The sequence below is a fragment of the Triticum dicoccoides genome, chromosome 3A (assembly GCF_002162155.2).
Source record: "Triticum dicoccoides isolate Atlit2015 ecotype Zavitan chromosome 3A, WEW_v2.0, whole genome shotgun sequence".
NCBI classification, from domain to species: Eukaryota; Viridiplantae; Streptophyta; class Magnoliopsida; order Poales; family Poaceae; genus Triticum; species Triticum dicoccoides.
Genome location: NC_041384.1, coordinates 666,253,942 through 666,265,297, shown reverse-complemented (window position 1 = coordinate 666,265,297; position 11,356 = coordinate 666,253,942). Strand labels below are relative to the sequence as shown.

Below are 11,356 nucleotides of genomic sequence, written 5' to 3'. Positions count from 1 at the left end.
GTGATGGCCATTTACTCTCATCCGTGCGTGAGCTTGGTATATGATGATGCATGGGTGGATCTATGCTCTGCTCAGGTCCTGTATGGGCCATACGCAGGGATCTATCTCGCCTCATCTCATGCAAATCATGTAGGAGTGCGTACGATCTCTCTCAAGTTCTCGACAATTCAACTCCTGCACGGGCACGGCAGGGCGGGGACAGCAGCCGACCAGCGCGGTGACCACCCGGTTCTGTGAGCTTCCAACGGATGGACGCTGCTGCGCTCCATCATCGATCGGCCAGTGGACGCATCGCGATCTTGGTCGACCACGTACGCACCGTGCGACACGTCCATGTTGGTACAGGGACGAAAACGGAGCAGAAACTTTTTGTTTTCTGGCAAAGCATGAAAACGTAGCGGAAACTTTTTGATTTCTTGGCAAAACATGAAAACGGAGAGAAAATATGAAAGCGAAAGTGAAGGTTTGCAAAACAAACAATAAAAATGATATTGTTTTACGTGGAAATGAAAACGATATATTTTTATGCGAAAATGAAAACAAAAACGGAACGTCGTTTTTCAGCGAAGTAGACACGAGAGTAAATGAAACATTTTGTTTTCATGAATATAAATTTTTTTCGTTTTTACTATGGGTCTACGGAACTACTGAGCAGACGATACTGAGTAGCCGAACACTGGACGATGCTTGATCCAGCGGCCGGCCTCCACTTTATGCCACACATGCACGGCTGGATCTATAGAATCGTGCAAACATCGGCTACTCAGTATCGTGTGTATAGCAGCGCTCATGAGCCTATGACTACTTTGTAGTCCAACCTTCAAACATCACACAATTATACAATGAGCGGAATGGCCTATGTATGGCCCAACTTCTATTACCATGCAAGAAAGTTTGCCCTGATCTCTCTCTCTCTCTAGAAAAAAGTTAACCCTGATTGTAACCTCAAAGGCCGGGCCTGAAACTCCAGTTCACATATTGTTTTGTGATGTTACAATGTGTTTTACTTGTAAGAGTGTGACCTAAGGGCATCTCCAGCCGTTGGCCCCCCAGGGAGCGCCTAAAATCGCCGCCTGGGGGTGAGCCGGCGCAAAAATTGGGCTTGGGGGAGAGTTGGTCCCCAGCCGCTGGCCCCAAGGCCGCCCCCAGGCACGTTTTAAAATAAAAGAAGTTCGGCGAAGTTCGCCTTAAACACGATAAAATTCGGCCAAACACGATAAATTTTGGCCAAACACGATAAATTTCGGCACATTTCGGCGAAGTTTGCGGATTTTCATTACATAGCACATATACATAAACTAATCTAAAGGAAAAACTGGCTGAAGTCGCCGCCGTCGCCGCCATCGTCGTCGTCGGCCTTCTCCTCCTTGACGCGGGCGCCCCTGCTGGACCCCTGCCCGACGTCGCCATGGTGGACTGGTGGCGGTGCATCGTCATCGTCGTCGTCGCTGTCGCAGATGACGACGACCCCGCCTTCGTCGCGGCCGCGTCGACGTTCCGCGAAGCGAAGCAGGGCGGCGCGCTGGCGCTCCTTCGCCTTCTCCAGGCGCTCCTTCTCCATCGCTATGGAGTCCCATGCGCGCCCATTCCAGGGCCACTTCGTCGTCGTTGAGCTCCGTCGTCACCGGCGCGGCCGGCTCCTTCTTCACCGGCGCGAGCCCCGGCTCCATCTTCACTGGCGTGAGCCCCGGCTCCGTCTTTGGCTTGACGAAGCGCGGAGGAGGAGCCGACGAGGAGGCGCGCCGGCCGTCCTCGTTGATGACGATGCCGGCGCTGCGGGTGCGCCGGCCGAGCGGCGTCTCCACCGCGGGCTTGGCCTTGACGCCGAGCAGGGCCGGAGTGCCGGAGGAGTGCGATGAAGATCGGGAGGAGGAAGAAGAGGAGGAGGACCCGAACCTCCTTGGCGCCCATGGCCCGGCGCGTCGGTGCTGCGCCGGGGCGGCCGCCCTCGCTGGGTATGCCAACGGCGGGTCGTTGCCGCCCTCGAGGTACGTCAGCACCCCCTCGAGTGTGCGGCCGGGGACGCCCCACCACAGGTGGCGCCCCTCGCTGTTCTGCCGGCCGCCAACCACCGGCGCGCCGTTGATGGACGCCAAGCGCTGCTGCTGGCAGCGCTCGAAATACGCCGCCCAAGCCACGTGGTTGTCGGCGGCGTACTGGGGGAGGGAGAGTTGGGCGTCGGTGAGGGAGGCGCGCACGACCTCGACTTCCTCGGCGAAGTACGTCGGCTTCGCCACGGCATCGGGCAACGGGAAATGGGCACTCCCCCGGCGCTGAGCCTCCACCCCGTCGGCCCGGCGCGCATGTCCGGCGGCGCCGGGATGTTCGCCTGGAAGAGGAGCCAGGACTCCTGTTCGTGGAGCGAACGGCTGCCGAAGCCGTTGGCCGCCGCCTCGTCTCCGGGGTAGCGTTCCGCCATGGTGACGGGCTCGGGAGAGGTAGAGAGATAGAGGGAGGGGCTGAGCGGCGGCGCTCGGGAGAGGTAGGGAGAGGGAGGAGCTGGGCGGCGGCGAGGGGCGGGGCTGGTGTGGGCACAGGCGAGTGTAGGCCACCGGCTATATAGCCGCGCCGCACACGTGTGTACGCGTGCGAGGGAGGGGAGGCGTCGGCGCGCCGTCCCGTGACGCGCCGCCCGTGAGGAATCAATGGCAAGGCTGACCGGCGGCAGCCTTGGCATTGATTCCCCGCGGGAACCGAGGCCGTTGGGGGAAGACGAGGCGCCGTGTCGCTGATGCGGCGGGCCCGCGGCTGTTTCGCGCCAAAACAGTTCGCCCCGGCGCCCCCGGGCGCCCCCCAGCGAGCCGGGTTCGGCCTGGGTCCGCCAGCGCTGTTTTCGGCCCAGGCCGGCGAAAATCGGGCTCCTGGGGGCGCGATTGAACCGTTTTTTTGGCGCCGGTGCGAAAAAATCGCCTGGGGAGGCCTTCCTGGGGCGCGGCTGGAGATGCCCTAATACACTAGGTTTTGTTTATATATTCGTCACTCTGGGTGAGGAATAGTTATTCTGCATCCTGGATGATGAATAATATCACGATATATATTTTTTGAAATATCCGGTTTAAGCATGTGGGAAATACAGCGTGGATCAAGTGATCATGGGCACAGAAGTTGTGCAAAAAAGGAGAGCAAAAATGAAAAAAGAAGACCGCAAAAGAGAGACCCTAAAGGCGCACTGGGCGTGCTATCTCGTGGTATCGACCCCGAACGGGGGCTCAAGACATGCCGCTCCGGCGATTCTCTGTTGGGCGTAGTCCAGCATAACAGCTTGACAGACGTCTTCCAGTCGTGGTAGCTTCCCTCCGAAAACGTAGGCGTTCCTCCTCTTTCAGATGTGCCAGGAGACCAAGAGCAGCATGGTTCTGAGGCCTTTCCTTGCTCCAGTCGGTGTACGTCGGATCATCTCCTGGCAGTGCTGCATTGTGGTGTGGAGCGGTGATTTTGGCAGTGTTCATGGCCGCGCAGACAGCCCTGGACGAAAATTTCATCCAAATTGTTTTGCTTATATATGAAGGTTATCGTTTGGATTATCACAAATATGTTTGTATTGCAGCAGTTGAAAAAAAGCAAAAAATGCATATCACCATCAAAACATTTTGTAGTCATGTTAACAATCGATTAAATATGTTGGTTTGCTTGAGTTTTCCCCTGTGGTTCAAGGGGTTTTTAAGTTCCGGTGAGCACATGTTTCTGTTGCCGTTTCCGCACCGTATCCGCTTGGTGTTTGCTTTTGGTAGTACTTTCTCCGTAAACTAATATAAGAGTATTTAAATCACTATTTTAATGATCTAAACGTTCTTATATTAGTTTACAGAGGGAGTACCCTTTTTCGGCATTTCTGTATTCATTTTTGCTTTTGTAAAAAAAATTGATAGCATCTAGTTCCGCTCGTTTTCACTCCGGTTTCATCCCTAGGTACATATGTTGGCCCCTTGTGCGGGAACTTGATCGAGTCCCGACGTAGCGTGGCAATATATACCAACAAAACCCGTAAACCCCACCGCGCGCGGAACGTAAGCGTACATGACACCGATCGACCACAGGGCACAGGCTGGCCGGCCGGGCCGGGCCGGGGCCGGGGCCGGTCCGGCTGCCAAGGCGAGCAAGGAGGAAATCGCCAAAACCGAGCATTATTCGCAGGCCCCGGCGACCCGATGATTCCGCCTCGATCACGGGCCAGACGACGACGACGACGACGACGACACCACGGTGGGCACGGGCGCGTCGCCGTCGGTCGCTCCCGGGCCTGCGGAGAAGACTGTGCCAGACGCTTCCTCCCCTGCACATCGTCGCCGTCGCCATCGCCTCTGCCATGCCACCACCTACGGGCTACGGCGCGCGCCCCCGCTTCCATCCTTGCCTTCCAGGTTCAGGTTCACCACGCAGTATGCTTACCATCCGTCGCGGGAGTTGAGACGGCGCCATCATCGGACCATCCCGTCATCTCGCCTGGTTTTCTGCCCGCTGTCTGTGTGCTCGTAGTTGTAGAGTGCTGGACAGTCGGGCGATGCGGATAGGTCACACGTAGCTGCCCTAGTGGTTGCAAGCAGCGGACGTGGACGTACGACGGGGAGGGGGTTCATTAGCCAGCCTTCATGTCACCGAATACACGGCTGGCTGCGTACGTACGCTCGCTCGCTACGGTACAGCGGAGTAGAGATACAATCAATGGCTTCCATTCCTGTCGCGGACCCCGGCCAACCAACCAACGCGCGTCATGTACGTACACATGCAGGCCAAAACCGAGTTAGGTGCCCAGGGGTTCCGTTCAGCAATGTTCAGTGCCAAAGGTAAACTAGAGCACCATGTTGACAGTGCACAGAAATAGATGCTGGCGGTGCGAAGTGCAAGTTCATTCCTTGGCAAGAAACAAAAAGTTCAGTTCAGTGTGGTCCGTTTGCCCACCCAAGACCGAGGCGACGCGAAGGGTTTCGATGGAGGTGCATGTAGATGTAGCACCAACTTCTCATGCATGCCTGGCCTGGGCCACAGTAAACAAAGTGAGCCCGCTCCTGTTGCCGTGGTACGTACCAGGTTCCGTTGCTTGCACGCATCACGTACGTCCGCTCGCGCGCATGCACACTGTTCAAGTACTTTTATTTCTTTCAAGTTTTGAAAACCCACTGTTCAAGTGGCACTGCTATATTTTCTGTACTGCAACGTACCGTCACATTCACCAGCAATCTGCAAGTACGTACCGATTTTCAGAATAGTTTTCCTGACCTCCGGCTATTCCGTCGTCAAAATTTAGATGACAAGTGGCCAAACTAGCAAGTACAGGATTTCGAAATAGTTTTCCAGACCTCCGGTGATTCCGTCGTCAAATTTTAGGACATCAAGTGGGCAAATTACTCCACTGCCCAGTAACATAGTGGAAGCCAGGTGCCCGTCGTAAGTCTGACTTAGCGTGGCACCCGGCGTAATTTCGCTCCCATCCGCGCGCCTTTGCGGTAATTGCGTTCCAGGGTTTAAAAACCCCGCGAGGCCCGCTCCAGTCCACGGCGTCTCCCGTCCTCCCCACTCGCGCGCAACCGCAGCCCGCCTCTCTGTCCTCTCTCAGCCACCGCGGTCACCACCCCCGACGCGAAGGAGACGCCGCGCCGGCGATCGGGGCCTGCCGATGGACCGGCGGCCGGAGCTGCGGCGCGCCATGACGCTCAAGGAGCAGCTCTCCACGCCCGCCGAACCGGCCATCCGCGACTTCCTCAGGATCCCGGACGACGACGACGACGACGGCGCAGAAGACAGGCCGTGCACGCTCATGGACGCCATCGACCGGGACGTTCGAGGCGAGGGCGGCTCTGGCGGTGCGATCAACTGCAGGCCGCTGCGCCACCGGCTCTGGGTCCGTCGCGCCGCGGGCGCGTGGCACGCGACAGGGTCGACGGCCAAGCCTCCCCGCGCCGTGGCGAGCAGAGCCTCCCCGAGAAGCAGCTACAAGTACCACCCGTCCCCCGGCGAGGGATCGGTGGCCGTGGCCTTCACCCGCGCCCCGTCCCCGCGCGCCGTGGTCGACGACGACGAGGAGAACGACGTAGAAGAGGAGGACGGACACAACGACGAGCCTCCGCCGGTGGCGGCGGCGTCGACGTCACTGATGGCGCTGCTGGAGCAGACGGACATCCACTTGGAAGCTGACGAGGACGGCGGCGTGACCCAGTGCGGCATGGTCGATGTCAACGACGAGGACGGCCACGGTGACCGGCACGAAGAGGAAGAAGAGGAGGAGGCGCAGGTGTGCTGCGTGTGCATGGTGCGGCACAAGGGCGCGGCCTTCATCCCGTGCGGCCACACCTTCTGCCGCCTCTGCTCCCGCGAGCTCCGGCACGCCCGCGGCAACTGCCCGCTCTGCAACGTCTTCATCCAGGACATCCTCCAAATCTTCTGAACTGGATCCTCTGCCATGTGCGGCGGCATGTCGCCCATTGTTCAGACATTGGAGCCTGTAATAATTCGTTCGAAATAAGTGTAAATTTTTGAACAGTTGGGACTTGTGAGCGACTGATCGACGGAGGCCGTGTGGTGTGATTGTTCTTGTTCGGACGCACATTAATTTACGTACATGTGACAAACTAACAGCAATCAGTGCAGCTTTGGATCGTTCGATCCACTCCGCTTTGTTTATGGCCGGGTAGGAGCAACTGCACGCTTGTGATCCTTAGTTTAATTTCCCTTGTCTGTCTGGAAGACTTCCTTGGATTGTTATGTTCATAACAGTGCATTCATGTCAGTGTCAGTTGCGATCATGATAAGTCGATGGCTAGCTCACTGCAGCTACAATTTTTTCCAACGGGATATGACCAAGCGTCTTGCGCGCTTCTGATTTGATGGGGTCTTGACGCCTTGTGTATTTTATTTTTATTTTTGAAGAAAGACGTCTTGTGTATTTGACCATGCTACAAGTGACCGTGAAGGAGGGTGCATGTATATCGTGCATGTGTGCACTGTACAAGTCACTGTTAGAAAAATATATTTATCTTTAGAAGACACAAAAACTACTTATATCAAAAGCATCTACTATTTGAAAGGGGGAAAAGTTGGTATTGGCAATGGGACTGACACAGATTTCTGGCGTGATTCTGGTGTGGTTGTACTCCTCTGGCTCTGGGTATTATCTTGCCTGGTTTATATGAGATCAGTTTGGATATTGGTAAAAGAAAAAAGTCTGAAAAAAACACTGATTTCATAGTCGAAGTCTTAAATGAACCCTAAACTCTAAATCCTGAAATTAGCACCCCGTCTTATCTAATCCCGGTTTATCCCAACCCTTTCTGGCTGAGGAGGTGTTTGTCCCCGTCAGGATTGCACATGTAACAGAGATTAGAGAAAACCGAATAGTTTTGCAGTGGGATAGATGGAGACTTACCGAAGTGGCTGTTCAATCTTTAGTGCATGTAGGCGTGAGTACCGCGTACGTGTGCTCAATCACTGGCCGTTCAGTCTTCTGCCCTGTGCACGCAAGCTCCATTGTTGCTAGCTAGCTAGCCAAGCCAAATACGTAGTTGTGTGAAGGAACGTGCATGTTTCACCATGTTTCATCGACAATTAGTAATGGTGTAAAATTTCTCAATCTTGTGCATAGTTCATCTCCGGAGCCGGATCCCCTGATGTACGACCACCTGACGTTGGGCCACTGACGCGTGGGTCCGGGTCCACATGTCAGCGAGTGCGCCGTACGTCAGAGGAGCTGCGTCCGTTCATCTCCTACTAGATTGCTATATCTCGAAATTGACAAATAAATGGAGTGTAATCGATAACAGGACCCCGCGGGCGACCCGGGCAGAACCCTAGCCGCCGGGGGAACTACCTCCTACCCAGATCTCCCTCCCCTCACCGCCATCGGTAGCAGCCGCCGGGCAAAGCCCATGTGGTACCGGCGGCGGTGAGGCACTCCGTTTCTTTCCTCTCACGGGGCTAGGGCGTTGCAGGGCGCTCTGCCGTGAAGGAGCATGGTCGCCGTGAGGAGTTGGCGCCAGGTGCGGGCGAGCGTGTACGATGCGCGTAGCATGCGTGGTGCGCGGACGTGGGCACTGCGGGCGCGGGCTCACACGACGGGGCGGCGGCTGGCGGATCGGTTCTCGGGGCAGCGACCTCGATCGGTTGGTGGCACGTGGTGTGGCCTGTGTGGCAGTCGACACTGACAGATAAAGATGGGAGGCCTTCCACGATTGCGTGGGCGGCGGCGCTGCGGCGGCGGCTCCTCGCTGCCTGCCGGAGCTTCATGGGAAGCGTCGTCTCTGACTCGATCTGCTCCGGTTCGTGATGGCTCCGGTCCATGACAACCGCAGCCATCGTCTCCCGATGCTGGTTTGACAGCTCTGGCGGGTGAGCATTAATGCGTGTGTGTGTGTTAGTCGTGAGTAAAATTGAGGAAGCTAGTTTTAGTTGAAATTAAAGAATTTTTTTAGGTAAACGTTAGGCGCGGTGCGCCGACCGAACTTTCGGCCGGCTCGCACACCACGTTGGTCCAACCTGCAATACGCAGTGGCCCCGCGTGACACGCCTTCTCTCCTATATGCCTCCATCCCCTACCTCAGCCTTCACGCGCGCATCCCCTCCCCCTTCTCCCGGGCTGCGACCTGGACAGGAGGCGCGACGCCGCGCTCCCTGAGCGGGACATGGGGATCCAGCCCGACAGCCCGAGGAAGAAGAAGTTGGGGGAGATTTGATTTTCTCTTGTCTGGATCCAATGGCTGCACGGCTCACATCCAACGGCTTGGGCTCGACCGGCTAGAACTTTCGGCCGGCGCGCCGGCGCCTATAAGCGCTCATTTTTTAATGACTTTTTCCTATCATGTCACACGTACAAGTCCAAATGTGTTTTTTATGTATCTTTATTTTTGCAAAAAAGCCTTCCGATCGCTACCATTTGTGCAAGTGTAGAACAAATCAACACGTTTAGAGCAGCAAGGAAAGAAGTGGTATGGTGTGCTTGTGCGTAAAAAGACCAGCAACGTTTGTACAGATCATGACCATGTTTAGACCAGCTGGCCTTGATCCCCCCCCTCTCTCTACCATTTGTGTAATCCCAGTGGAGACAAACACCTTCTCAGCCAAAAAGGGCCGGGATATACCGGGATTATGTAAGACAAGGTGCTGATTTCAAGGATTTAAAGTTCAGGGTTCATTTTAGATTTCAACTATGAAGTCAAGGTTTTTTTTCCAGACTTTTGCCTTGGTAAAACTGTGGTTGAACTTGCCGTGACGCAGTGGGCAGGTTTGCACAATAAGGAAGGACATAGACAATGTCTATTGGAAGCTTGATGAGTGTTACTGGAGGGAACATGGTGTAAGAAGATCTGAGGCCCAGTTCTTTTGCCAGAATATGGGGATTCTCCCAGAATCCGACCCCTACACAGCTTCTTTCAGAATCTTTGAGACTCATTTGTTTTACAAGTGGGAGAATCCCCAGATTCTGACAAAAGAACTGAGCCTCAGTATGTCTTCGCGTTTTGACTGGTTGCATGGGCTGCTGTAGGATCGAAAGTATGTCTAGACGGAGGGTGATTAGACTATTTGACCAAATAAAAATCTAGCATTTTCCCAATTTTAAGTCTTGGCAGATTTTAGCAACTTAGCACTAGTCAAGTAAACAACCTACACATGCAACTCTAAGAGTATAGCAGCAGAATGTAAAACATTGCACATGAACGTAAAGCGAGGAGTTTGGAGGGAGCAAATGCAATGTAGACACGGAGATTTTTGGCGTGGTTCCGATAGGTGGTGCTATCGTACATCCACGTTGATGAAGACTTCATACCACGAAGGGTAATGGTTACGCAACTCCACGGAGGGCTCCACCCACGAAGGGTCCACGAAGAAGCAACCTTGTCTATCCCACCATGGCCATCGCCCACGAAGGACTTGCCTCACTAGGGTAGATCTTCACGAAGTAGGCGATCTCCTTGCCTGTACAAACTCCTTGGTTCAACTCCACAATCTTGACGGAGGCTCCCAAGTGACACCTAACCAATCTAGGAGACACCACTCTCTAATGTCTACTACACAACCTTCTTCTTGTAGACGTTGTTGGGTCTCCAAGTGCAGAGGTTCGTAGGACAGTAGCAAATTTCCCTCAAGTGGATGACCTAAGGTTTATCAATCCGTAGGAGGCATAGGATGAAGATGGTCTCTCTCAAGCAACCCTGCAACCAAATAACAAAGAGTATCTTGTGTCCCCAACACGCCCAATACAATGGTAAATTGTATAGATGCACTAGTTTGGCGAAGAGATGGTGATACAAGTGGTATATGGATGGTAGATAAAGGTTTTTGTAATCTGAAAATATAAAAACAGCAAGGTAACTAATGATAAAAGTGAGCGTAAACGGTATTGCAATGTGTTGAAACAAGGCCTAGGGTTCATACTTTCGCTAGTGTAAGTTCCCTCAACAATAATAACATAATTGGATCATATAACTATCCCTCAACATGCAACAAAGAGTCACTCCAAAGTCACTAATAGCGGAGAACAAACAAAGAGATTATGGTAGGGTACGAAACCACCTCAAAGTTATCCTTTCTGATCGATCTATTCAAGAGTCCGTAGTAAAATAACATGAAGCTATTCTTTCCGTTCAATCTATCATAGAGTTCGTACTAGAATAACACCTTAAGACACAAAACAACCAAAACCCTAATGTCACCTAGATACTCCAATGTCACCTCAAGTATCCGTGGGTATGATTATACGATATGCATCACACAATCTCAGATTCATCTATTCAAACCAACACAAAGTACTTCAAAGAGTGCCCCAAAGATTCTACCGGGGAGTCAAGACGAAAACGTGTGCCAACCCCTATGCATAGGTTCATGGGCGGAACCCGCAAGTTGATCACCAAAACATACATCAAGTGGATCACGTGATATCCCATTGTCACCAAAGATAAGCACGACAAGACATACATCGAGTGTTCTCAAATCCTTAAAGACTCGATCCGATAAGATAACTTCAAAGGGAAAACACAATCCATCACAAGAGAGTAGAGGGGGAGAAACATCATAAGATCCAACTATAATAGCAAAGCTCGCGATACATCAAGATCGTACCACCTCAAGAACACGAGAGAGAGAGACAGATCAAACACATAGCTACTGGTACATACCCTCAGCCCCGAGGGAGAACTACTCCCTCCTCGTCATGGAGAGCGCCGGGATGATGAAGATGGCCACCAGAGAGGGATTCCCCCTCCGGCAGGGTGCCGGAACGGGTCTAGATTGGTTTTCGGTGGCTACGGAGGCTTCTGGCGGCGGAACTCCCGATCTATTCTGCTCCTCGAAGTTTTTAGGGTATATGGGTATATATAGGAGGAAGAAGTACGTCGGTGGATCGCCGAGCTGTCCACGAGGCAGGGGGCAC

General features: G+C 53.8%; 1 protein-coding gene across 1 annotated transcript; it reads left to right on the top strand.

Moving 5' to 3' along the window:
* Positions 1–5,507: 5,507 nt before the first annotated feature.
* Positions 5,508–6,635, top strand: LOC119272657. The gene has a single exon (XM_037554101.1). It carries the CDS (start codon positions 5,615–5,617, stop codon positions 6,380–6,382), a length of 768 nt encoding a protein of 255 aa, XP_037409998.1. The 5' UTR covers positions 5,508–5,614; the 3' UTR covers positions 6,383–6,635.
* The last annotated feature ends 4,721 nt before the right edge of the window (positions 6,636–11,356 follow it).